The sequence below is a fragment of the Marmota marmota genome, unplaced genomic scaffold, assembly GCF_001458135.2.
Source record: "Marmota marmota marmota unplaced genomic scaffold, marMar, whole genome shotgun sequence".
Lineage (NCBI taxonomy): Eukaryota > Metazoa > Chordata > Mammalia > Rodentia > Sciuridae > Marmota > Marmota marmota.
The window spans coordinates 3,591,732-3,618,125 of NW_026000222.1; the positions used below are offsets into that span (position 1 = coordinate 3,591,732).

A 26,394-nucleotide genomic window follows, 5' to 3' on the forward strand; every position below is an offset into this window, starting at 1 on the left:
GGTGGGGAGAGGGAGGGAGGAGTGAGGGGGAGGAGGTTGTAGAGGGGTGAGGAGGAGGGAGATGAAAGGAGGGGGAGAGAAGGAGGAAGAAGAGGAGGGGGAGGGAGAAGAGAGCTGGGGAGGAGGGAGGTGAGGGGCGGCCGAAGGGGCTTAGGGTGGGATGAGCTGGGAGAGGAGGGCGGAGAATAAGCGAGGAGGGGCTGCGGAGGAGAAGGGAAGGGAGGAAGAAGGGGAGGGGGAGCAAACGGGGTGGAGGAGAGCCGGGGAGGGAGTAGGAGGAGAGAGAAGGCAGGAGGAGGGAGTAGAGAAGGGTGAGGGAGGCCGAGAGGGTGGGGAGTCGGAAATGGGGAGAAAAGGAGTCAAGGGAGAGGGAGCTTCGAGGAGTGGTTGGGAGGAAAGGAGGAGAGTGGCGAAGGGGAGGGGAAGGGCTGCGGGAGGGGAGAGGAGAGCGGGTGGGTGGGGGAGGACCGGCCGTCGAGAGGCCCCTGCTCCACCCCCCGCGGGGTTGCACCACCCACCGTGGCTGGGATTGGCCGCTGAAGACTGAAGGCGCCCCGCCCCTTGGCCGGAAGACCAATGGAAACTAGGGACGGGGCGAGCCGCCGCCCTTGGAGCCAATAGCAAGGGAGGGGCGGGGCGACCCGGCCTGCGATCCCCGCGCGCTCTCGGTAGGCAGTCGGAGCCGCCTCAGTGCTCGGAGCTCGCTGGCGCTGCGCTGCTGTCGCCGTCGCCGCTGCATCCCGCCAGCCCGCCCTCGGCGCGTTCCCGCCGCGCTCCGATCCCTGCAGCGGGCCCGGGGCGCGCTCGGTCGCTCCGGGCAGTGTTCTGGTTGCAGCCCCGCTGCGATGGCCACCAAGATCGACAAGGAGGCTTGCCGGGCGGCGTATAATCTGGTGCGCGACGACAACTCGGCAGTCATCTGGTGAGGAACTTTTCATTGATCTCCAAGCCCCGCTCCCCGAGCTTTCGAGGGGCCTGGTGCGTCGAACCGTTTTCCAAACGGGACGGATTAAGGGTCATCCCTTGCTGTCTTCTGCATCCTTATTCCAGGACAGCGTGGAAAGCCAGCGCTGGCCCCTTGGCCAGAGCATCTCTTAGATTGGCCTGCTGGAAGCGCTGCACCCTGCAACCGCCAGCGCTGATGTGTGTGTTTTTTTCTTCTCCCAACCCAAAGGGTGACTTTTAAATATGAAGGCTCAACCATCGTCCCCGGGGAGCAGGGAGCGGAGTACCAGCACTTCATCCAACAGTGCACAGGTAGGGAAGCGATTCGCGATCTTTGGGGAGATTGTCAGTTCCTGGGGGAGGATCCGCAAAGGCCCAACTGGGAGGAGCTGGTGGGGGTCCTGGGCGCCTCTGGGGATCTGTTGGAGGCACCGGATCTGAGCTTTTTAAAGCCTCATAAAGCCTCTCCCTCTTTGGACCCCGCAGCGGTATGAGTGACCTGCTTGATATCCTGACTCGGCAGCACCCTCTCCAGGCAGCTCCTCTCCTCTCCTTTGCCCCCTGTGGTTCACTGGTTTTCCAGGGTCAGCTCACACATTTGCAAACTCCAGTGTCCAACCCAACCCACCATCCTCTTTGTAGGGTTAGTGATCCAAACCGGAAGCCTTCCTGGGGTTTCATGCGGGAGAGAGAAAAGCTACATTGTCCTTTCTCCTACAACCATGTGTCCTGGTTATGTATGAGCTTCTTAACTTGAAGAATATAAAGCCACATAGGAAAGAATGTATGCTATTTGCTTCCATTTATGTAAAATTCTAGAAGAGGTAAATCTAACCCACAGTGGGAAGAATCCAAATAGCCATTACCTTTAGGGTGCAGAGCTACTGAATGGGGCGGGGAGTGGCATGGAGGAGGTGCTGGGAGCTGGAAATGTCTTATATTTTGATCTGGAGGGGGTTACACAGGTGTATACTTAAGTGAATGATCCTTAAATTGTATACTTAAGATTTGTGAGTGCAGTGTGCTCCCTGTGTGAACCGGGAAAGCAAAGAATAGGTGGTGTGGCTCGCCATAAGCCCCTCAGTAGAGGGGAGAGGCTCAGCCTCACTGGTAATAGGATCCTGAAGGAGCTGGGGGATGTGATTCCCTCCCAGTCATTGGTCTTAAGGTTGGAAACAGGCTTTAGACAAAGGCAGCACAGCCTGGAGGTTGGTTAGGGCCTGGAGGTTGGGGCATGAGCTCTGGACCTCGGGGTGTGGGTTTGAATCCCAGAGCCGCTACTTCCTAGCTGTGTAGGTTAGGCAGGATACATGACCTCTGGGGACCTGGGTTTCCTTATCTGCCATAAGACTGTCATCCAGATGGAGTCAGTATGTGTGAGATGCTCAGGATGGTGCCTTTGCAAACTGTAGGGTCATTTGGGAAATAGAGGAAAGTAGCAAATGGTGCTTCTTCTTTCCTTAGCTGCTTTCCTAATTGAAATATTTTGCATTTACTTCAATTTAAAGGGTATTTATGAAGTGTCTACTATGGACAGGGCTTTACTAAGAGAGAGAGAGAGAGACAGTGTGTGTGTGTGTGTTTGTGTGTGTGTATGTGTATGTGTGTGTGGGGGGGTGTAAGTAAATGTACTGTTTTCTAAAATTTTTCCTTGAGCATTGTCTCTAGACATTCATTCATTGCATTTGTAAATAATTTGCTTAAAATATCCGAAGCACAAAGTGCTACAACTCACTTGGAGAGAGGGTAGAGCAGGACCAAGGCAAGCCTTTGACTCTCTCCTGTCTCCTTGGTGAATGCTTTCGAAAGTGGACTAAGTGTGAACTCCTTCTCCTCTGCCCTGTGCACTGTCAGCAACTGTTCTGGCCTTGCCCGCTCTGAGGCTGCGTTTTGCTGGCCTCGTCCTAAATCCATTGGCTTTCCTCCAACTGCACACCCATCGTCCCCTCTGCCATCGGAGTCCTGCCTCTGAGGATACTGTTTTCTCCACTGAGAGGGAGAAGGTGATAGAGGAAGAAAGCACCTCATCCTGCCCGTGGGTCCCCCGCAGCCGCTCCTGGCCACTGGGCACCCGGCTTACTCTGGTGGTCAAGGACACTTCCTTCCTCCAGCTGCCTGTGGCTTTCTGCTGAGCCCTCTGCTCACACTCTGCAGGGATGGGAGTGGGGAGTGTCTGTCTGGGAGCTAAAAATGCTTTTCCTGCTGCTTGTTGATCCTTGTGAATGGGCTGCAGGATCTGAAGGCTCATCTGCTTCAGCTGGAGTCTGCTCGCTCCCCAGCCATCTGTTGGACAAAACATAGGCACGTCCTGGTTGTCCTGTCTACTTTTGTTCCTCTTGAAAAAGCACGTTCCTTCCCCTGCCAAGTCCTCATGACCCACTGACTGTGGACTTAGAACTCCAACTAGTAAACCTCCCTGGCCATTGCTACATACCAGCCACTGCACTTAACTACCTTATCTTGGTTATGCCTCAGATCAGCTCTGTGTGGCAGGTACTACAGTAGTTCTCCTTCTCTAGATGCAGAAACTCAGATCACACAGCTGGAAAGTGGCAGGGTTTGGACTTGAATCCAGCTGGGCTGGCTCTGGAACCCATGCTCTTAGCCTCTAGGGAAGAGGCTTAAGTTCTCACCTCTTGAGAGACTGTGATTTACGAATGACACATTTGCTCCCTTGTGATGCATGGGGAGCCCCACATCCCTGCCAGGTGTCTGGCAGGCCTGAGAAGAAAGCATCCCTCCTGGCACAGGCTCCTGTTTCCCAACACCTCTCCCCAGGTGTGCAGCGGCTGGAGGCTCAGAAGCAGCACCTGGCTTCTCCCTGCATGAACTGGGTAGGGGCTCTCAGGCTCTGTCCTTCCCCAGACGGATCCTCCCCGGGCTCTTTTCTGGCCTTGGAAGCCAGCGCCCTGCCTCACCCTCCTGTTTCTTCCTGTAGCAGGACTGGGGGCCTTTTGCCCTGCCGCCTTGACCCTGGTCCAGGGCTGGCCTGGCCCCTCCTTCGTCACCTCTGTGCTCTCACCTCCTCTGTCATAGCTCTGTGCCCAGCCCAGTTCCCGGGAACCCCTGGAAGCCTTGCCAGGGCAGTAGGAGCCTGGCAGAGGAGCGCGGCAGGACGCCCAGCTGTAGCTTCTGCGCTGGGAGCTGCCGGGCACAAGCCGCCTCGGTGAGCCTGCCTCCTCTCCCCTGCAGTCCTCTTTCTTTGTCCCCCTTCCTGAGGGCCACTGGGGTGGGTTCTCCTTGAGTGGTGACACAGATGGCCACCAGCTGCTCCAGCCTCCGCCCCGCGGGCAGAGCCATTGTGGTGGAGCATTAGCGAGCCTTTGCCTGAGTTCAGGGTTCTGGAGGGCCTGTCCTTAGCCTGGCTGAGGTCATGGCATCCCAACCCACTCCCTGGGACAGCAAGTGGCCACTTGCATCACAGCCCCACCCCTGGGAGGAGCAGCCTCGCCCAAACCAGGGGACAGTGGGGCGGTGGCTTCAAAGGCAAGAGCGGGCAAACCCCAGCAGGCGCCTCGGCAGGCCCTCCCCCTTCTTCCTCTTTCCCCGCAGCTCTGAACCCTTGACCTTCCTCGACTTGCAGCTCCTCCACCCCATCCCCCACCGCTGGAGTGAATCTCCCTACAGCACATCCCCCATCAGCTCACTGGGCTCCTAGACCCCAGACCCCCTTCTGCCCTCCAGCCTTCTGCCCCGTCCCCAGCAGCACCTCCTGCCCACAGTGTGGCACCCGCCCTGTGCACTTGCAGCTGGGCTCTGGACCCCTGCCTGGCTGCCTTGGATCAGGGGGGCTCCTCTGGGTGGAACTCCTCTGCCCTCTTAGCCCATGGATTTAGCCCCACCCCCTTGTGGAGGCCACGCCTTTTTTATGTCAACTGCCCACCCAGGTTGGCTCTGCCTCTCCCTTACTGTGTGGACTTGGGCCCGTGTGTCCTTCCCTGTGCCTCAGGGTTTGTGAGTGAAATGGGGACCCTGAGGGGGACTTCTGTCCTGTGCCACATGTCAGTTGTCCTTACTCTGCTTCCTAGAAGTATTTTACCCTGTGGTGCTGTGATGTGTTGTGCTTTCCATCCTGAGGGTTTTGGCCAGTGCCCCCCTCAGCGCACAGTAGGCTGGAATGCCATGGGCCTTTGGCTCCACGTGGACACACTTGGACCCTCAGCCTGGGGCTGCGTAGGCCCTGGGGGAGCAGTTTGCGGGTGGTGACGGGTTCAGCTGCACCCGGTACCCTGGAGCAGGTGACTTGTTTACCTTCAGCACTGGGGTTCAGCAGGAGGATCGAGGCAGCAGCTCCACTCCACAAGTGTCACCTACTGTGGTTGTCATCGTATTTGTGGACTTTCAGTGATGTGGAGTAGAGCACAGGGTCAGTGGAACCCAGAAGCCAGGAGGCGAGGAGGTGCTGGGCGGGCTGGGGGTCCCTGCGGTCAGTAGGCAGGGGGTGAGGGCAGGGCCAGGTGTGGGCTGGGCTGGCTGGACGTGGGCTCTGTCAGACTGTCCTGGGAAGGGCTCCCAGGTCGTGCCTGGTGGCGAGGCGAGGCTCGGGCTCTGTCTCCGTGCTGTCTAGTGCATGTCCCTGTAGAATGCTCAGGGTGAAGACTGCACACAAAGAAGAGAACAACACCAAGATCGGCCCAGCTACGGTTTTGCCACTCAGGTATTTGCGGGCTTGTTCCCTTGCTCCAGGATCCATTCAGTGTGCATCAGTAGCTGCTGGGAGGGGGACCCCTCTAGGCCCCCAGGGTATAGACAGGAGCCCAGAAGACCCTGTCCTCAGGAAGCTGACAGTGGCATCACCCAGGGTGAACCGTGGGTCCCATTTTTATCTGTAGTCTTGATATAGTTTTCTACATGCATTTCCTGTTACAAAGCAGGATCATGGACTAGGGTCTGGACCAGCTTCCCTCCCCTGTTAACCCTCACTCCCAGCATCCCTCCTGTCTTCCTGTGCTCTTCCTTGGAGCCCTTTACAATGGCCACAAAATGTTCTCTCATCAGTGCAACATTGTTTAACCAGTCCTCTGATGAGGGACCCCGGAAGCCTTTGTTGCAAGCAGTTTTATTTTGGAAAGAAGCCAGGCATCTGGGAAGGAGTCCAGTTTTTTTGGTGTAGATTTTAGAGCTGGTTGGTGAAGAGCATCAGTGAAGGAGCCAAAGTGTCTTCCTGGAACTGTAGCTTGGCTGTGCTGGGTGACCTTGGCCGGGTCTCCTGATTCTGTTTCTGCATCTGTAAGAGGGAGAAGTGACGTCATATGGAGGAAGCTTGTGGAGCTCCTCCTGGCTCAAAGGCTCAATAAATGTGGCTTTGAGTGAACGTGGCATCTTCAGTGGGTGGGCTGGAGTGAGCTGGAGGAAGGGGGGGTTCCCTGGAAAAGGTGCATCCATTGTGGGTCTTGTCATCAGTGAAGCTCCATCTCGGGTAGGTGTCCTGTGGCGGCTGGATGATATCTGGGTGCAGGTGATATTCCCAAGATGCTCTGTTCAGCCAGGAGTGTTCATTCAGCCCAAAGCATCACTTGCAGAGGTGGAGGGATTGAGAGTTTTGTTCACGCAGCATCCTATCCTTTGGTGGGGGAGGGGGGAGCCTTCCTTCCATGTCAAAGCTATCCTGCTCAGCCAAAGTCATTCCAGGGGGCTGAGGCTGCTCCTCTCCTTGGGGGAGCATGTGACCTAGACCTGACCAATCAGCAAGGCACATCTCTGCTAACTGTAGTTCAAGGTTGGGCTCAAGTGATTCAAGGCAAGGGGATCATGTTCGGTCCTGGGACTTTGTACAGGACTTTATCTTTCTCTGGGATATAAACTGGTGAGAATAATGAAGGCTTGGAGCTCACAGGGCCCATCTATGTAGAGAAAATGGCAACTCAGGACACACAGAGCCAAAGGTTGCAGACGGAGATCAGATGACATGGTTGACACTCCTGGATTCAGACACACCTGAAGCTCTTTCTGAAATCTACCTGAAGTAGACTGTTCACTTTCATCAGCCAATGATTATTTTTATTTTAAATTATCCAGCTTGTGTGGGTTCTCTGTTATTTCCATCTAAAAGAGCCCTGCCCATAGTTTCCAGGTGAGACAGCTGGGCAGACTCAGAGAGGGGGGAATCCCGGAGGAGCAAGGAATTAGAAACCCCTCGTGTGAGCACTAGTGGGGGAAGCTGGGTGTATTTCAGCTACAGGAGGGAGGCCTCGGGGAGACGTGAGTAGTGTCCTCAGGTACTTGAGGGGCTGTCGTTGGAAATTGTGAACTTCCTTGGCATGCCACCTCCACCCTGGCCCTGTGTGGTCAGGAGTTAAACAGCAGAAATGTCAGGCACAGATTTTAAGAGGATCTGGGGATGAACAGTCACAAATTGGATTGGAAGACCTCAGACAAGGGGGTGAGTCCCCTGTGACAGGAGGCATGTCGAGAGAGGCTGCCTAGCCGCCACCTGGCGTGGCCGAGGGAAGGGCTTGCTCCTGCACTGTGCCCCCAGCCCCATGCCCTGCTCTCTGTGGCCTGGGAGGAGGGACACCATGTACATGAGCACAGGCCTGGGTGACGTCCCTTGGAGGTGGGGTCAGCCCTATCTGGATGAGAAGGCCCCAGAGTGGTGGGGTGGACCCTGAGGACAGCCTAGAAGGGCCAGGAGCGTGAAGGACACACTTTGCGCACACAGCAGTACAACACGTATACAGTTGGCGGTCTCTATTGTGTGGCCTCACACTTGAATTTTTTTTTTTTTTTTTTCCCTCTGAGCATGTAGATTTCAGGAATTTAGGTGAGAAGGGAGGAGAGAGTTGGCCTCAGGGCCTAAGGTCGCTGTGAGTCTGTGGCAGTGCTTGGGACATTGTGAAGCGCAGGCCCTTCATGGTCTACTGAAGAAGGGGCCAGAAGTGATGTTGGATTATCATTATTAAATGGAGCCATGAAAGGCTGCTGGCTCCTGGCCTTTGCGGTTTGGGGCAGGATTCGGTCTCCGTGGCCTCTTCCCCCACTCACCTGTCTCCGGGACGCCCTGAGCCCCGCTGTGCAATCTTGTTGTGTCACAGACTGTGGGGGCTTTGTGACCGCTCCTGGTCTGTGTTTGTGGCCACGTCTCTTGTGACGTGGTTGGTAGGTGTCCGTCTTCTGACAAGTACAGTGTTCCTTGCCAGAAAAGGAGTCCCATAAAGATGAGCTGAATTGAGTCTTCGTTTCTGGAAGCTTCTCAGTGGTCATGGGAATGTCGTGAAGGTGTTGTGTAGACTTCACAGGTGCCGCAGAGGCCCCACCGCCGCCCCTCTCCACTTGCCGTGTCCTGGGGCCCCTGGAGCATGGCGCCCCGTGCCCAGCTGTGGCCATCTTCTCATGGCCAAGTCCAGCGGCTCTTTGTCTTTCTTCCACTTTCCTCCCTCCGGCCCCTGTGGGTGACCGTGGTCTGCTGAGGAGATGCCGCCCCTGCCCTGCCCCTGTGGCGACGGCTCAGTTCTCCTTTCTTGCCTCTCCTCTCACTTCCCCCTGTCGGTTCCCCTTCCCCTCCCTGGGCTGAAAGTCTGCAGCCTCTGTTTCCTGGGCTCCACCCTTGACCATGGCTGTCTCTTCCAGGACTTCTGCCCTGAGCATCCCCCGCTGCCCAGCCCTGTCTCGGCCCTGTGAACGGGAGTCCAGGCCAGAGGTGGCTCTCAGAGCTTCACTCCAGTGTGTGCCCAGCCCCCACAAGCATTCTGTGGCTTACCCCCTCGGGTCCAAGTGCTTAGACACGACGCGGGGTGCCGGCGCTGGCCAGCTGGCCCTCCCATGTGTGTCCCAGCACACACAGCTCTGACCTCACGGTGCCCAAATCCAGGCACCGCGTGGGTGCTTCGCCTGTGCTCATCAGGTTCTCCATCTGTAAGGGAATAACGAGGCCCAGACCCGGGGAGCAGGCGTTCTCTCCACCTCACTGACGGGACCTTGTGTCCTTGGAGAGCCCAAGCCCTTGCTGGACACTGCAGTTAGGGGAAGGCAGACTTTGCACCCAGACCTGGCCTGCTGCTCTCAGTCTCCCGGCTCTGAGCCGCCCTCCTCTCCCCCTTCCTGTCCTCTGCTGGGGTCCCCTCTCTGCCTGAGGGCTTCCTCCACCACGCTTTCCCCGAGGGCTTCTAGACACCTGTCAAGGCCCAGGGTAAAGGTCCCCTGCTCAGAAGCCCTCATCTGTGTGCGTGCGCAGTGCTGGGCATGGACCCGGCCTGCACCGCCTCTGAGCTACATCCTCAGCACTTTACGGGTTTTTTTTTTTTCTTTTTTTTTGGTTGAATTTTGGAGTCTTGCTAAGTACTCAGGCGGCCTGGACCTTGTGGTCTTCCTGCCTCAGCCGCTGGGGTGACAGGTGGCCACTGGGGTGACAGGTGGCCACCATGTCACCCTCTCCACTGCATCGAAGCCCTCTGTACCTTCAGGGTGTTGACCGCATGTGCCGGTGCTGTGCGTGTTCCTCCCTCCATGGGGAGGTGCTGTGGGGAACCTGGGTCCCCTGGGGGGTGTCCTTGGTGGAGAGTCCCGGACCTCTTGGTTAGTGAGCTCCCAGGTTCCTTCCCCCAGGGACGTGTTTGTTGTCCCTTTGAGGGGCCTGAGTCAGGGGCCGTAGCCTGGCAAGGGGCTTTCCCAGCAAGTGCTGGCATGCCATCCTATGTCTGTGTCTCGGGAAGAGACCTGTACTGCCCAGGTCCACTCTCGGTGGGACTACACGTGAGCTGTGGGACCTTGGGCTAGTCATCCAGCCTCGTGCCTCAGGGTCCCTGTAGACAGCTCTGGCAGAAAGGCTCTTCCCGAACCCTGGCCACCCTCTGCCCACCTGTCCTGCCCTTCTCACCTGCATTGTCCTTAGGTAGGGGGCCCCCACAGCTGAACCCAAGGCCAGGACTTGGGTGTCAGTGGGGCATTTGGGAGGTGAACCCAAAAGCAGGAGGTAGGGTGCAGGGAGGGCCCTGTGTAAGTTGGCAACTGGGGGTGGGGTAGGGTGTGTGTGCCTGGGAGGACCCACAGGAGGATGGCACCACGGCCATCCACTCGTGTCCCCCACTGGCTCAGGGGCTCCCTCAGGGGCTGCAGGTCTGCATGGCTCCAGGTGTGTCTGTGGGGTCAGCAGCTGCCAAGGTTTCAGAGACAGGCCAACAGCAGGGCAGAGAGCCCGCCGAGGCTGAGGCCTTGTGTGCCCAGCTGCTCTGAAGCCAGAGGAGGGCTGTGCCCAGGGGCCCAGGGTCAGGAGGGGTCCACTTGCAGCACCTTGCAGCACCAAGGTCACAGGTGCACGCTGGCGCCCGGGGGCCTGGGCTCTCTGGGCTGGAACCTGGGCTGTTTTGTTCTTCTGCACCTGGAACAGCCCTGCAGACTGCACAAGAGATAAGGAGTGACAGTCCCCTGAAGTGTTTGAGAGCTGGGTCGCGCCAGAAGGCCCGGCATCCTGTTCCTGTTCAGTGTCTGCAGCGCGAGCCTCCTGGCTGCCACCCGGCCACGTGGCTGCCTTGGGCCTGGCCCAGGTCTTCCCGAGAGCCCGGTTTCGCTGTTCTTCTTTCTGCTTAATTTTATGCGTTTAGCCTCCCTGCCCAGCTCTGAAGCTGGGCAGCAGCGGGGCCCCAGAGGCCTGCTTCTGAAAGCCGGGGTTTTTTTCTTGCCATTTAAAGTTTCATGTCATCGGTGCAGCTTGAAAGCCACCTGCCATAGATCCCGTTCTCAGTTCCGCACTGAGTGCGGCCATCTCCCTTCCCCCGGGCACTTATTCTTGTTTTGCCTTGTGTGCGGCGTGGGCTTCCTCCCCAGTAATTAACCTGCCAGTGACCACAGGGCGGCCCCGCCAGCCTCCCCGTGCCAGGAGCCAGCCGAGGCCTTAGCATCGGGATCCTACTCTGCTGTGACACGTACCCCAAGCCTAGTGACCTGAAACGACACAGAGCGACCACCTCGCGGTTCTGGAGGCCAGGAATCTCTCTGGTCTGGGCTTGGCCAGCTCCTCTGGAGGCCCCAGGGCAGGATCTGCTCAGGGGACTTTGCCAGTTCCCAGAGGCCACCGTGTGCCTTGGCCTGGCCAGTGGCTGCCCGTCCTCGCGATGCCATCTCTAGGTCCTGACTCTCTGCCTCCCTCTTCCTCACTTGAGGACCTCGTGATGACCCTGGGCCCACAGATAATCCAGGACGGTCTCCCCATCTCAAGATCCTTGACTCAACCACATCCGCAAAGTGCCTTCTGCTGAGTGAGGTCACGGTCACAGCTCCAGGGGACATGGATGTCACTTGCCCGCCCCACACGTCTACTCGTGGTTTCATTCAACCTACACCCTAGGCCAGTGGGAGGCCCTGCTGTCACCCCCATTTCAGAGACGAGGACACTGAGCTCAGAGATGTGCAGGCACTTGCTGGACAGCACAGAGCTGGGCTCCTGACGCTGCTGTTGCAGACACCTGCAGACACAGCCCGCGAGAGCCGAGCCCAGAGCATGAGGCTCTCTCCTTGAACCCCGAGGGACAGGCCTTGTGCCTGCGTCCCTGGTGGGGTGAGTGTGGCACTTTTTCACTTTTTTTTTTTTTTTTTTGGTGTCAGTGTCTTGGTCCTTGGTGAAGGGGAAGACCCGCCAGGTCCTGGGGCAGTGCCGCTGTTCAACGCCCTGCCGTTCCTGGGCTTGACTTCTGACTGCCCCACTCGGGCCTGCAGGGAGCCCCTTGTCATCTGAGCTGACCTGGAAGTCAGGGTCTCCCTTTTTCTGGCTGTAATTGCACCCTGCTCATAAAATGGGGCTTATTATTCCTGAATGGCAAATAAAAGAAGCCGCTGCCCGGGGCAGGCCAGGGGCACTGGGGCTTCTGGGGAGTGGGGAAAGAACCTGGCTTCAGGCTGGGCAGCCCTGGGGGGACCCCTGGGTGGCCCCACAGTCTCAGACCCTGTGGGCCCTCTCAGCAGGGGACAGACGGGGGCCTGTGCTCACCACGGGGCTCTCGTGGCCTGACCTGGGGCGCTGCCCTGCACTACCCCTGGGATGCCGCCCCCTCTGGGCTGACTCCATGCATTTTCCAACAAGTGTGTGCACCGGAGACCCTCTGGCCACAGCCAGGGACCACCGGGAGCTCCATCCAGGCAGGGATTGGTGAGTGCGTCACAGAGTGTGACCTCGTGGAGGTACCAGAACCCACTGAGTCTCGGCCCGGCGAGGGCGAGGTTCGTGGCGTGTGGAGGGCACCTCAGTTTCACATCTGTAAAGGAAAAGAGGCGAAGGGTGACTGAGGGGCCAGAGGACAACTCGGAGCAGGGCCCAGTGTGGGTCCGTGGCCCTCCGTGAGGGGCTGGGTCTCCTCTTCCTTTGGCCTTTGTTCTACGCCCCCTGGTGGCTGATGCCCAGGGGAAGCTCTGCCTCTTCTCAGACCTGCCTTCCCCACAGCCACGCACCAGCCTCGGGCCGCAGTCGTCCCTGTCTGCACCCAGCCTGCCTCCCACTGCCTCCACTGGCCCCACCACAGAGGCCTCCACCTGGCTGGTCTCCTTGTCTTTCTCCTGTTCCTCTTCCTGTCTAACCATTTTCAAGGCATGCTGTGTCCCAGGCCCATCCCGAGGGCTTTACTCTGTCAACTGGCGTTGCCTTTCAGCCCCTGTGTGTCCCCCCAGGACGAGGATGGAGACGCAGCTCCTGCTGCTCGCGCCCTGCGTTTGCGTCTGGGCCTCACCGAGCCCAGATGTGGCGTAGCCGCAGAACCTCAAGGAGAGTGGAGGTTCCCCGCCGGCGTTAGTGGATGTGGGGATCGTAAGAGCCAGATGAGTCGCCCGGGAATGTGCGTTCTGGGGCGGCCAGCTCCGGGGCCAGTGTGTCGTGGACACCAGGGGAGGAAAGCCCTTGGCATATTCTGTCCCCACTGTGCGGGGCTCCAAGGCAGAGATGGAGAGGCCTGCCCTTGCCTAGAGAATTGGGCATCAGAGAGGGATGCCACTGGGCCATTTTGCACAGCCGGAGAGAGGAGGAGCTGGACCTGCACTGGGCTCCTGGCTTCACGCTCTTCAGGCCGGGAGCGGCTGTGCCCGAAGGCCCACACTCGGGACGCACGTGACAGAGAGCCCCTCGTGCGGGCCTTGCTCCTGCTAGTTGTGCGGCCTGGGCCTGCCCTTCTGTTAAGGGGCAGTCTGGGAAGGCCTGTCATTTGCTTTGTCCACATTGGGCCGTTTCTGCAGCCTGTTTGCTCCTGCTCCTGGGGGTGGAAGTCACACTTACAACCTCCAGGAGGGGAACGGTTTGGTTCTGATGAAACGTCACCTCCCACTGAACTGAAACGAAGCCGGGAACTGGGCCTGGAAAGCCCCAGAGAAGCCAGAGACGCTGCGCAAGGGCTGTCTGTTGACTCAGAACTGCTAACTGAGCCTGTGCGGGGTGGGCACTGTCTGGGAGCCCAGGATGTGCGGGGAGCGAGATCCCCGTCCTCAGGGGGTCCTTTGGAGCCTCTGGAACGCCCCATACCTACCTACCTGAGTGTGCCCGCTGGCCCGTGGCAGGTCAGAACGAGAGGCAGAGCCTGGTGGGGCCGCCCCAGCCTGCCTGCGGAAGCCGGCTGGCCTGGGTTCTGTCAAACCTCCCCACGCCCACCTGCAGCAACAGGAGCTGCTTGGCCCTTGCCCTGCGGGCCCGTGCCCTCAGAGCCACCCCCGGGCCCAGGCAGCTGACTTCCTGCTGTCTTGGCCGTCCCCGCAGTGCCCGGTGACCGCGGTCCCAGCAACAGCATCTCTGTGTTCCCTTGCGGCCTTCTCTGGCCTGTTCCTCTGCTTCCTGAGAGAGGGATTGTCTTATTAGGCAAAGTCCCTGGGTCACAGATCGTCAGTAAGTGTTTGTCAGAGGATTCGCTGACACCAAAACCACAGTCGCCCCCGCAGTCACCCCGACTCCCGCGCGGGTGGCCCTGAGCGTCTCGCTGTGGATGTTTCGATGTCGTACTCAGAGTCCCCGGGGGGGGGGGGGTTTGAGCCCCTGTGCGCTTCAGTGAGAAGCTGGAGTCGTAGAACACGCTGACTTCCATATTAGGAAGTAAGAGCTGATCGTTTTCTACGAGCCAGCCGTGGGTTGTCGTGGGGGAAGCCTGCAGTTCCGGTGTAATCTGGGTATCCAGATCAGCCGGCTCCCCCGGGCCTTGCTGGAGGCCTGCCTTCCTGTCCTCTGGCTCTCCCGCACCCCCCTCCTCGGCTCTCTGTCAGACTTGCAAAGCTGGGTCATGGGCGTGTCATGAGAACTCAGTTAGTGGGGGTCACTGGCAAGGCTGCTGCTGGGGTGGCAGGACACAGTGGCGGGCTGCAGGTACAGGGCGCCAAGGCGCAGCCCAGGGGTGACCACGTATGCACGTGCAGAACAGAGGGGGGGAACAGTCTCCCTTCACCTCTGAAAGGAGCAGACCTGGGTGAAAACAGAGCTTCTATCTCTTCACCAGTGGGTTTTCTTTATTTTTTACATTTTTCAAGATTCTCTCAACACTTGGAGGGCGTGTTTTGTTTCATTCTGGATTTTATCCATCTGGGAAACTAAGGGACTGAACAAGGAGAGGGACGATCGGAGGCCTTTTGGCTCATGTGCGTCCACCCCGGGGAGCCAGATCTGTGCCCACCCAGCCCTGCTTCCTCGGGGGGAGGAGAGAGGACCTCTTCCCCTTCTCTTTTGCAGGGCAGTGCCCTTGCCCCACAGCCCCCTGGGCAGCCGTCTGGGAGCCAGCCACTGCATGACCACTGTCCAGCTGCCGCCTTGCTCTGGTGGCAGGAAGTCAGAATTCTTCCCATTTTCTTTCCTGCTCGCTGCGGGGAGCGCTGGGTGGACAGAGGCAGGCTTTGTGGTGTGTGTGCCGTTCCCTTTCCTGAGCTTGTTTGCAGACTCTTAGAGGCTGCAAGAGCAAGGTCAGCTCGGGAGCCGGCTGAAATCTTGTCTGCTCTGGAGCAATTTCCTCCTGGGCCCTTCCTCTTTCCTTTGTCTTGCTCTGAAGTTCAGTGGTGGGTGGAAATTATGAAACTACTCTCTCTTTTCTTTCTGTGGGCCCCAGAAAATTCATAAGGTGTCTACTGGGTGTCCACCACTGCAAAGCAGGCAGAGCAGGGAAAGGGACATCACAGAAAGAGTAGCTAAGAAGATTAAAAAAAAGACTCGTGCCAAAGTTTGTGGGGTACTCAGGCGGCGGGACCCCTGCTTTTGCTTATTTCTAATTATTTTTCACCTGGTGTGTGCTTTGTGCAGAATGAGGAAAATCATTTAAAGCATTTGCAAAAGCCTGAGAAAGTTGTGCGCGGCAGGTTCTCAGTCTCAGGATTGCGTCCCCCTGATAGGACTGCCTGTGGGGACAGCAGCAGAGACTAGAATCTCTTTTGCAAGAAGACAGGGCTCATAGTCAAGTGGACTGGATGCAAGTGCTGTGTGGGACTGGCCGGAAGTTCACCCCTCCTGCGACGACTAGTTTGGGGGCTGGGGGTCCTCGGGAGCTTGGTGGTTGTCTTGGGGGAATTTTGTGTAGCGCATCCTGATGGTTGGCTCTGGAGTTCCAGGAACCCCGACCTCCCCCCCACCTNTGTTGACCGCATGTGCCGGTGCTGTGCGTGTTCCTCCCTCCATGGGGAGGTGCTGTGGGGAACCTGGGTCCCCTGGGGGGTGTCCTTGGTGGTCCTCCCCCTTCTCCTGTTCCCTTTTATTGCCGGGCTCAGCTGGGTCCTGCCTGGCCTCCTCTCCTTTGCCTCCTGGCCTTCCCTTGTCATGTCCTGGGTGACGTAAACCTGGTGGGGTCAGGGTGGCCCAGGAGCCATGTCACCAAGGTAACCCCTTGTTGGCCTGGGCTGAGGCTTGGTAGACCAGCCGAGGGTCCAGCTGCCTACGGAGCCCTTCCTGCCAACCCTGCAGGGTGGCTTCTCGTCAGGTGGGTGGGCGAGAGGCACAGGGCGCAGGGAACCCTGCACAGCAGCTCTGTCTCCTGTGGGTCTTGGGTGTGGGAGTCAGTGGGCGGATGGTCCCGTGGTCCCGTGTCATGCTCAGGAGCCACCTTCAGGAGCCGCTGTGTCCGCTGGTTCCGTGGGCCATGGAGTTGAGAGGCTAATCCCAGAGCCCCTGCCGGCTCACTCCCAGGGGAAGGGGTGGGGGAGGGGCTGCACCCTGGCCAGCGCCTTGTCCCCTGGTCCTGGCTCCTCCCCCACCAGCCCTGGAGGGTGGTTCTCACCGCTGGCCCCTCCCATCCTCCCCTTCCTCCTTCTCTAACTCAGGGGCTCTCCAGCTTTGGTGGCATTGGGGTCACCCTGGGGGCTTGTTCCCACATGATTTCCAGTCCCTATCCCTGGTTTCTGAGTCTGCAGGTCTGGGTGCCCCTGAGAGTTCACTTTTTCCCCGTGGAATTTTTGGTGGATCCCCCTGGGGAACCGCTGTTTTAGGCTTGACCAGTGCCCCAGGGAAGGGCTGTCTGGTGGCTCATCACTTGGGCCCCGGGACGACAGACAGCCAGGGCCGAACCTCCTGACCAGTTTTGTCCACGCGTGTGCACACATGGTGCATGCGCGCTCACACGCACACGGAAGTTCAGCTGTGCTTTTTGGCTGCCGTCCCACATTTCTCTGTCCACACGGGTGCTGGAGAGTGACCTCCCTTCCCAGCGCAGTGACCAGGCTGCTGTCTATTCAGAGAACAAAAGGGGTGGTGGCTCTTCCTCTGGCTGCCCGGGCGGTCCTGATGGGCGGTGAAGCCCCTGCAGGGTGGTGGGGAGACAGGCCCAGGGATGCCTCGGCCGTCTGTCCCAGTGGAGCTGAGCGGTGACGATGGCAAGCACTGTGTGACTCTGGCTGCTCAAAAATGTGCTCGTCAGCAGCCCTTCCACCGACCATTGTCAGAGAAGCCCCCACAGTCACGCGGTAAGCCAGGTCCCTCCGATCATTTACATGACATCAGCCTGTGGTTCTGGAAGGTTCCCAGTGCCCTGGGGGGCAGGGCTGTGACTTACTTCTTGTGCGTCTGTCTTATGCTGGGGCCGCGCTGGACCCTCTGGGACTCGGGGTTTCACTGGGCGACTCTCGTGTTTCTCCACCAAGAACAGGGTGACAGGGTGATGGCTGAGGCCTGGTGCTGCCAGGATAGACCGGGAGGGTCTGAGAGAGGCGAGGGAGGGGCTTTGGGACCCAGGACGTCCAGGCCCTTGGCTTCCTTGAACACCTCACATGGCCCCTGGGCTCTGGTGTGACCTGTCCAAGGGTGACGTGGGTGTGGATGAGGGAACCGTCCTGTGCACAGTGCTGTCCTGACAACCCGATGAGATGATATAAGCCACGGGGCTGTCCCAGCGTGAGGGGTGGTTATGGTCCATTTGCGTTAGCAAGTCGGTGAGGGGGGTCCTCCTTGAGGAGCCGGGCACCTCCTTTTCACGGAGGCTGCTGGCTGGGGTCTTGGAGGTGACTCGTGTACTTGGGTGGGACTCGGCATGAAAGGCCCACAAAGACTCCAAGAAGAACGGCGTGATTAAAAACCAGACAGAGGCAGCCCCTCCAGGCCCGAGGCTTGGACCAGTGGAGGCACCAGCGGCCTGGGAGCCTCTCCACACAGACCCACTGACCAGGGTTGAGGCCCGTCTCCCAGGGATTCTAATCCTTGACAGTGTGGTTGATCCCTGAGAAGTCCTACAGCCACCTCAATGGCTGACACAGGACAGGTGACTCCAAACCAGCAGCCCTGCACGTGCGGCACCCTCCAGGGAGGAGCTGTGGGGAGGATCTCGGCCCCGGGCAGGTGGGCAGCTGCGGTAGGCTGGACTGAGCCGAGCAAGGTGTGTGGCTCCTCAGGGAAGCCCATTGTGGGGGAAGCCCGAGGGTCCCAAGGGTTCAGGGACACACAAGTCTAGACCAGAGGCTCCCAGCCAGGGATGCTTCTGCCTCCAGGGCACATCAGGCATTTGGGTTGTCACAGTGGGGGGAGGGGTGCTCCTGGGGACTAGTGGGTGGAGCCAGGGATGCTGTAGGACACAGGATGGCCCTGGCACAGAGATGCCCACACACACACACACACACACACACACACGTGCCCGCACATGCACTCTTAAAACACTTGAGAACGTGGAGTGACATTTTGGCAGTGGATGGGGGACTTAGTGCAGTGGATGGTGGAAGGGGTTTTGGAGCGACTCTAATGAGAGGAGTGTGGCTCATTGGATCAGGACCTCATGCAGACCAATGGGACACCCCCGGGTCATTTAATAAGAACGAGTATGTGACCAGCTCAGGATTCACCAGGGCCTGCTTGTCTAGCCGTAGCTGAGCGTCCCCAGGGGACCCAGGCCGAGGCTCTCCTGCCCCACTGCAGACGGTGCAGCTGGCTTCCTGACTCCGCAGGGTCTTCCCCGAGTAACGGAGCCTTAAAGATTGAGGGAAGAAGTGCGGGTGAATTTCTGTTCCCCAAATCAGATCCATAATTTGACCTTGATCCTGAGGAGGTTGTGGAGATTGCAGCCCGAGCGACCACGGGGGTGTCACGTGACTGCTGTGCGCCTCCCTCCCCACCATGAACCCACACTGACGTGTGAAGTGGGTGGTGGGGTTAGAGGAGGGTGCTGGCCCAGGCCAGTGGTAAGGTCCCCTCTGCCTCCACCTCCACTGCAGGCCTCTATCTGCTCATGCTCCCCCACTGCTCCCGGCCCTGTCTGGCGTCTAACCCGGCACCGCTCTCTTTGCCGTTGGCACAGATGACGTCCGGCTGTTCGCCTTTGTGCGCTTCACCACCGGGGACGCCCTGAGCAAGAGGTCCAAGTTCGCCCTCATCACGTGGATCGGCGAGAACGTCAGCGGGCTGCAGCGCGCCAAGACGGGCACAGACAAGACGCTGGTGAAGGAGGTGGTCCAGGTAACCGTCCTGGGTTCCTTGGGGCCGGGGGGTGGCACCTCACAAGGACAGGGAGTGCGGGTGGGTTCCTGGATCTGGTGTGGCCGGACCTGGCACAGTCTCTGTCTCTGCTGTTACTGGGCTGGTTCAGGAGGCCGAGGGGGCGGTGCCTGGTGGGCCATCCCGGCTGTCACGTCACAGAAACATCAGCCAGCTCACAGAGAAGGGCTACCAACGTGGCAGCCACCACCCGGTCACATTGTGGACGACACCCAGCGGTGGCCATGAGCTGTCCTCTCTGGGCAGTGGGCACCTGCTGGCCTTACGAGGGAGAGACGCAGTTGTGGTCTGGTGTCTAGAGCGACAGAGGTGGTGTCCGCTGCACACCCCTGGACTGGGCAGCTGGGACGGCCTGTTGGGCTGAGGAAGGGGGCGGGGTGGTGCACCCTTGGCCTGTGCCTGAGCCCCTGAGAGCTCTCTTTGTTAGGTTCTGTCTCTTAAGTCTGTTTCATCCTGTCCATTAAAAAAATGGACACTGTTGGAGCCCCCAGGGTCTCTCCTTGGAGGGAGGGTGTGGGGCAGCCTGAGAAAGGGAGGTGGTCCAAGAAGATGGACAGGGAGGGTGAGAGCACTGCTTCCCAGAGGCTCTCAGGCGCAGAAGGACCCCTCGAAACCTGAGCCAAGGACTCCTTTCCTCCTTCAGTGAGTCTATACTGTGGTTTGCAACTTTTGTGTACATCTACATAGAGCTCTTCCAAAATTAAACTTTGATTTAGAAAAAAAGGAAAGCAGCAGCAGCACATTCCTGTTGCCTCCGTTGCACACTGTGCTCTCCCCGCCAGCTGCCCTGCCCTGTGCACCCGCATCCCTGCTGTGACAGCCTGCAGGTCACCGCGAGTCTGCAGCCTCTCTTAGGTAACAGAACCCATCAGTTACGTGGCTGCGTGGTCTTCGTAACCCACGTTTTTCTGGTAGCCGGCTGCCCCACTGCCCGAGTGGGCTGTGAGGGACTGAAGGCTCCCCTCTCTTGGCTCTGGGTTTGTTTCCAGTTCTTATTTTCCTAACTAAAGTTCTGACCAGCACTTTAGGACACACAGCCCTTTCTCCCTCCTGTGGGTGGTTCAGAACGCGGTCCCAGGAAGGACTCTGCAGTGGGTCTGTGTGCCCATTGTGGTTGTCGGGGGCCCCCTGCCTGGGACAGAGGACATCTCAGTCGTTTCACTGATCAGCATCCTGGTTCACACTGGCCCTGGGGCCTGCAGGACCCGGGCCCTTTCCAGCCCCAGCGAAGAAACCCCGTGCTCCCTGAGCCTCTGCAGAGCCTCCGCTGAACCCGGACTCCTGTCCCTTGGTTAAGTGGGCAGCGACCCAGGTTGACCCCGGGGCTTGAGTCTCTGGTGGGAACCTTCCCGTGGGCCAGGAGTGATGATTCTTACATTTGTGACCTCAAAGAAGTTGACCTGGGAGGCAGGGCTCGGCTGGGGGTGTGGCAGGAGCCCCTTGTTCCCTGTCTTCCCTTAGGTCTGGTTTCCTCTGGGTTGACCAGCAGGCTGGGCCTAGCAGGAGAACCATCCCGCTGGGGCCGCCCTTCCAGGGCAGGATGGGGGCTCCTCCCTGGGTGCCAGTCAGTGCCTTAAGAGGACCCCATTGGCCCAGCTGGCGTCACGGGCAACCTGTGGGGCTGGGAGACGGGGTTCGTGATAGGCAGCCCCGTGTGACCCTGCTGTTCACAGGGATGCAGGCAGCAGGAGAGGCAGGGTGACCGCCCAGGCAGGGGTGATGGCTCCAAGCAGCCAGGAGGCTGCCCTGAGCTACAGCGGTGGCCACTGTCACTGCATGTCTCAGTTCCGCATTTTCAAATGTCAGTTATCTGAGCCGAGGCTTCGGGGCTGTGCCTGGCACCCAGCTGCCCGGAAGAGGGTGAAAGTCCAAGGGCAGCCTGAGCTGTAGGAGGCTTCCCTTTTATGCTCCAGTCATCAAGGGGACCCTGGGTGGCTGTAATGGTTCTTTCCACACTTAGTAAACTCGTGCGGGGACTGGCTGGTGTCACACGCCCCTCTGCTTATTTAACAGGGACTCGGATGCTCTCTGAGGGTCCTTCCAGATGGATCCGGGTCTGGGGTGGGTCTCTCCCCTGTGGCGCAAGATGGTGACGAACCTTAACCGCAGCAAAGCCTGATGACACACCGCTGTGCTGTGTGCAAAGCTGGGCCCTGGTTGGGGTTGCTGGAGTCGAGGGCAGGTCTCTGGGCCACTGCCTGTCTGGCTGTGGTTGTCCCTCCTGCCCAAGCCTCAGGTCCCCATTTGTAAATCGAGGAGCCGAATGGGTTGACCTGCTGTGCTCGGGTCTATTCTGAACCATTCCGAGTGATTTTCTCTTCTCAAATGTGCTAGTTTGTTTTCAGAGGCACTTTCCCTCTGACGGAACCTCGCTTCGCGTTGGCAGAGAGGCAGTGTGGCGCAGTGGCCTGGGGGAGAACTTCCAGCCCGATGGCCTGGGTTCATGTTTGGGCCTCATCACTTACAGTGTGGCCTCAGACACGTGGCTTGCCCTCTCTGAGCCTCAGTCACTTAGTCAGAAGCAGGCATGAGATGGTAGCTGCCTCTTGGGGTCACGGTGGGGGTTAAACAGGCAGATGGAGGTCAGCGCTCTGGACGGGGCTGGACACCTGGAGCAGCAGCTCTCATTCTGGGTTTTCCCATTTAGACCCCACAGGGAGGGGGCTGGGCAGGAGGTGATTCTGCACTGTGACCGTCTCCGCAGGAGAGGTGGCTGCGTGTGTTGAGCCCCGGGCTAGGTGTCCTATTTGTCACCCATACTGCCCAGTGTCTTGCCAAGGGTTTGCAACACAGTCTCAGCCTCAGCGACACAGGAAGGGCCTGGCCCTGCTCCTCCCTCTGTGGCCACCACACAGTGACATCAGCACCTGGGGAAACCAAGGCCCAGAGCAGTGGTAGGACCCAAGGCGACACTGGACACTCGGCAGAGCTGGGGCCGGATTAGAATTCCAGAGTCCCACCCGGGCCGCTGGCCGAGACACACCTACAGCCGGGAAGACAGGACCGAGTCCAGGCAGCTCCCCAAGGCCACGGGAGCAGAGTCCGTGGGAGAGCTGGGCCGGCCAGGGACGCGGGGCGTGAGTCCTGGGAACGGCTGGCTGGACAGCATGCACGACTGCTTCCAGTGCCATCCGCTGCAAACAAGGGCCCAGTGGTGCCCAGGGCAACACTCCCGCCCCATTGTTCTGGGCCTCCGGACCCTGGGACCATGCGGTGGCCACTGGTGGGGCCTGCCCAATGCCGGCTGGGCCGCGAGAGCTGAGCCGCCTGCTCGCGGTGATCGGGCCTGTCTGGCCACCTGGCCTGACACGGGCGCCTTTTATTTATTTTGAACACGTGCTCATTCCTGAGCCCAGTCTCCCTGGGTGAGATCGGCTCGAGGAGGACGGAGGCCGCTTCCCCCACCCCAGGGGTGCAGGCGGCAGGGACAGGCGTGAGGGACAGGCTGTGGGGACGGGGTGCGAGCTGCAGGCCAGGGTCTGCTCTGCTGCTTCTGATCCTGCGCAGGACAGGCTTTGTCCGGGATCCTCCCACTCACCCGTGGCCAGATGACCCAGCCTCCCCTCCAGGCCTCCCGTGTCCCAGCGTGGCGATAACATTAGCAACAGTGGCTTATCGTGTCCTGTGGCCTCCACTCAGAGCCTTTCCGCCTACCCTGTCGCTCGTCCTGCACAAGGCCAGGCTCCGTCTTCCCGTCTTGCAGGTGAGGAACTCGAGGCCCGGGAGGTGGAGTAAGGAAGTCCAGTCCCAGTGCCAGGACCCAGACCCTCTTGCCTCAGTGCCAGTTCCCACAGCGCTCCTTCACCAAGAAAACCCTTCCAAGGCCAAGGGCGTGCGCTGCAGGAACTCTTGTCTCGCAGGCTCGGGTTTTATCGGCAAGTTCAAGGCTCTGAGAAGTCCTGTAGAAACAGACCTTTGACGTCTGATTTCAGGCGACAAGTTCTTGATCTTTTGTAAAAGTGAGACATTTTAAAACTGGAAATTGAACTTGGTGGCTCACTGTTTAACTTTTTTGATATTTTAGCTCCATTGACTGACCTGTGGCCTCAGGACCCTTGTTTGAGTAATCCTATCTCTGGAATCTCTGTGTTCTCACTTAGGAACAAAGAATGTGAATTTTCATGGAGGGGGTTAGAGGAAGATAGTGGCTGTGACAAGAGTCTCTCCATTTGGGGGCCTGGTGAACTCCTATTCGTCCCTTAAAACCCCGACTCTTGCCCTGCTCCCCCGCCAGCCTTGACTGGTACAGAACTGACCATCCTGGACTGTTTCTATTGTGGTTAGGATTCCAGGGATTCTAATTAAGTGCCTGACTAGACAGTGACCCCCGGGGCAGGAGCCCTGGCTGCTTTATCCCACAGCACTCTGAGCGCCTGCAGGGTGCCGCGGCGGGCACGGGAGGCCCAGCAAATGAGGCCCTGAATCTGCTCCCGTGGCCTCTCTGTGCCTCTCCCACAGAAGCCGAGAAGCTCAGCGGCTCCTCTTTTTGCTGAGTTGCTCTATTTGGCTGGAGTTTCCCGAGGCTCTGCTTTCATTCCGGGAAGCGGAGGTCGAGCTGCAGGGCAACCCACACCCTCCGCCACCCCGGCAGCTGCTCCGCGCAGGGCCCCAGGGCTGCCGGCTCCTACTGCACCAGGGCTGCCGGCTCCTGGGACGTTGGGCTCTTCTCTGCTCCCACAGGGCTCAGCTGTTTGTTGTCACCCGGGCTGTTGTGCTCCCTCAGGCCAGTCCCTGGAAAGGCCCGTGTCCTTTGTGGGCCTCTCCTGGGGCCTGGGCGCAGGCAGGGCGTCTCCTTGCCCCGTAGGTTGCCTTCAAACACAAACTGGCTGACTGGAGGCAGGGAGCGCGGGCAGCCCTGAACAGAGGGCCCGGTGCTGGCCTTGTCACTGGGGGGTTCGGTGCTGGCAGTCCCCCCAGGGCCCAGATGGAAACGGGAGAGGACCAGCCCTGGGGCCAGGGGAGTGTCCAGGTGGGGCTGGATGGCGGGGAACAGGGCTTGTTGGGAGGACAGTGGGAGGCCCAGGAAATGTCCCCCCAGAGAGCATGCCCAGATGGACCCCAAACCCACATCCCGTGGCTTTAGAGAGCAAAGTGCTGCCCGGGGGGTTGCGGCCAGGCCGCCCCTTGCCCACTGCAGCCCCTGCGCTGCCCGCCTGAAGTGGGGCTGGCCGTGTCACACAGCAACAGCTGGCCTCCTGACACTGTCCAGCGGCGCACACCTAGCGAGGAGCACGGGAGCAGAGCCAGGCCTCGCCCCACATCCGGGCACCCGAGTGTGCAGCGCCCCATGGCGAAGACTCCGTCCTCCGTCCTCCGTCCTCCGTGGGGCTTTTCCTCGTCCCCTTCCCGGCGCACACTTGGGTCCTCCTCTGGTCATCGGCTGTCCCTGGACCTCCCTTCTGGAACAGCCCGGCCGCTAGGCCTCCTGCGCTGCTCCCCTCCCAGGACTCTGGGCTTCATATCTGTGTGTATTTGCAGAACTGGGAGGACTCTGGGTTTTAGAAACGCTCAAACGGACGCACTAAAGGACCCCCAGGGTCTCTGCTCATTGCTGCGGGGCCCTGGCCACGGGTCGTTCTTGTCACGGCAGAAGCTGTCCCTCCCCTACCCGACGCTGTGCAGGTGCTTAGTGCCTGGTCTTGGTGGCCCACCCGGGTCGTGTGAGTGGACGCAGCGCAGCACCCACCCTGTGCCCTGGAAGGGTGGGTGTGCTCCTCCCATGAGGACCTTGGCCTGGGCGGTGCCGATGCTCTGCCCCAGCCTCCGGTCTCCGTAGTGGGATGTGACTCTACCCATGGTGGCGCGTGCCTGGTGTGTACGAAGATGGTCACCTGTCTACTCAGGTGGTGTTGACATTGGAAACAGCCTGGCATTCACTGGCAGACGGTGAACATCTTTGAGGATATGTGTTGACATTTAAAAAAATTCTGTTCAGTGATTTGGGAGAAATTCCCAAATGTGGGTGTGGCTAAGGAATAAGAAACGGTAGTGGGCAGGAGTTGGAGACCAAACTGGACTTAGTCTCCAGATCATCAACTGAGCAGCAGGCGGGGGCTCTTTGGAGCTCCAACTGGGGTAGGAAGGGTCCTGAGGCCAGGTCTGGACCCTGTGGGTTATGTGGCAGGACTGACCTGTGCTCCCTGCCGTGGGCACAGGAGGAGGGCGTGGAGACTGCTTCTGGCCCTTCCGCCGCCCGTGTGCCAGGTGAAGGAGTACAGCTGTGGCCAGGTGGAGTCCGGTTTCTGTGGACATCTGGCTTCAGGAAAGCCGAGGGCTGGGTTCAGGCAGCTGCCCAGAGGCTCGGGGTGCCCTGCTCAGGGGGTGTCACACCTGCCTGCCGCCCTTCGCTGATCTTGCCCTGTGCCCTCAAAGTGTGACCTGTACCTTGTTCTGTCTTTTTCTCCCTCCCTAGTGCAGCAGGGGCATGTCCCTCTGAGCCATCAGGGCCACGCGGGTGCCTTTGTCCCCAGATCTGTCCATGCTGGTCCGTGCCATTCTGATCTGTTTCCCCCTCATCTGTGGTGACTCATGCTGATCAAGAACCTGCTCTTTCTCAGTAAACGACACCGTGCTGGTCGGGACTAAAGGCCTCAGCCAGTCACCAGGGCACTTTAGAACAGGGGAGGTGGGTGGCGTGGGGCGTGGGGGCGGGACACTGTGCACTTTCTGGGCTCTGCTCCTGGGAGGTCGGCCTTTCCCTGGCAGGAGGTGGATGCCAGGGACCCACGGCCTTTCTTGGGCACGCCAGGGCCTCGGCAGTCGTTCTTCCCCGCTGGGGGAGAAGGCGTGAACGGTGGGCAGCGTGTGCCTCTGTGCCTCCTGCCCCCTCGCGCTCTGCGGGGAGAGTCCTTTCCTGCACTTCCTTTGCGAGGGCTGGGCTGGAGCCACTCACAGCCTTAGCTTGAGGGCTGTGCTCTGACCCCAGAGCTGACTGTCCTACCTCAGCCCCCCGCTGCCCCTTGGATCCTGGGGTCCATGGTGGACACTTGTCCACGTGTCCAGGGGCTTGGGGAAAGGCTGGCCGGCCCTTTCATCTGGCTCTTGCCTTTAACAGAGATGGACACCGGGGCCCACGGCCACTGAAGGCTTCCTTCAGAGCACCAGAGCCCTTGCTTCTCGTTTCCCGTCTCGGAGACGACCGACCGTGGCTTGATTCTGACGATCTCTGGAGGGTGTAGGCGTTAAAGGGGGCCAGAGGCCCGCAGGCGGGAGCTGCTCCGTGGATGGGTTTGGGGGAGAGTGACCTGTGAGCTCTCACTGCCCTCGGGTGGGGTGAGGACCACTCTCCTCGCCTGCGCTCCTGACACCTCAGAGACCCCTGCGCCCCCTCTCCTCCCAGAACTTCCCTACCCCAGGCCCTGCCCACTGCTCAGGAGGCCCCAGGGCCCACGGGTGCAGAGGGGAAGACCCAGCAGGGGCCCTGGAGGGTTCCTCCCTGTTCTCCCGTCTGTGCCCTGGGCCCAGCTTTGGGTTTGCAGCTGGATTCTCTCTCCACCTGCCCCGGCCTGCAGAGGAGCTCTGGGGACTGCCCTGTTAAACAGCAGATGTCGGGGTGCAGAGAGAGGAGGCCAGGAGAGAGAGGAGACCGTGCTGCCTGGGCC

At 59.6% G+C, this 26,394-nt stretch overlaps 1 protein-coding gene across 1 annotated transcript in view; it reads left to right on the forward strand.

The window, feature by feature from the left end:
* Nucleotides 1-655: 655 nt before the first annotated feature.
* Nucleotides 656-26,394, forward strand: part of Cotl1 (coactosin like F-actin binding protein 1) — a 31,664-nt gene continuing 5,925 nt past the window's right edge. The window contains exons 1-3 of the mRNA XM_015496004.2: nucleotides 656-922; nucleotides 1,175-1,257; nucleotides 18,597-18,754. Coding sequence (XP_015351490.1) covers nucleotides 846-922; nucleotides 1,175-1,257; nucleotides 18,597-18,754 — 318 coding nt within the window. The 5' untranslated portion in view covers nucleotides 656-845. The remainder of the gene's footprint in view (nucleotides 923-1,174; nucleotides 1,258-18,596; nucleotides 18,755-26,394) is intronic.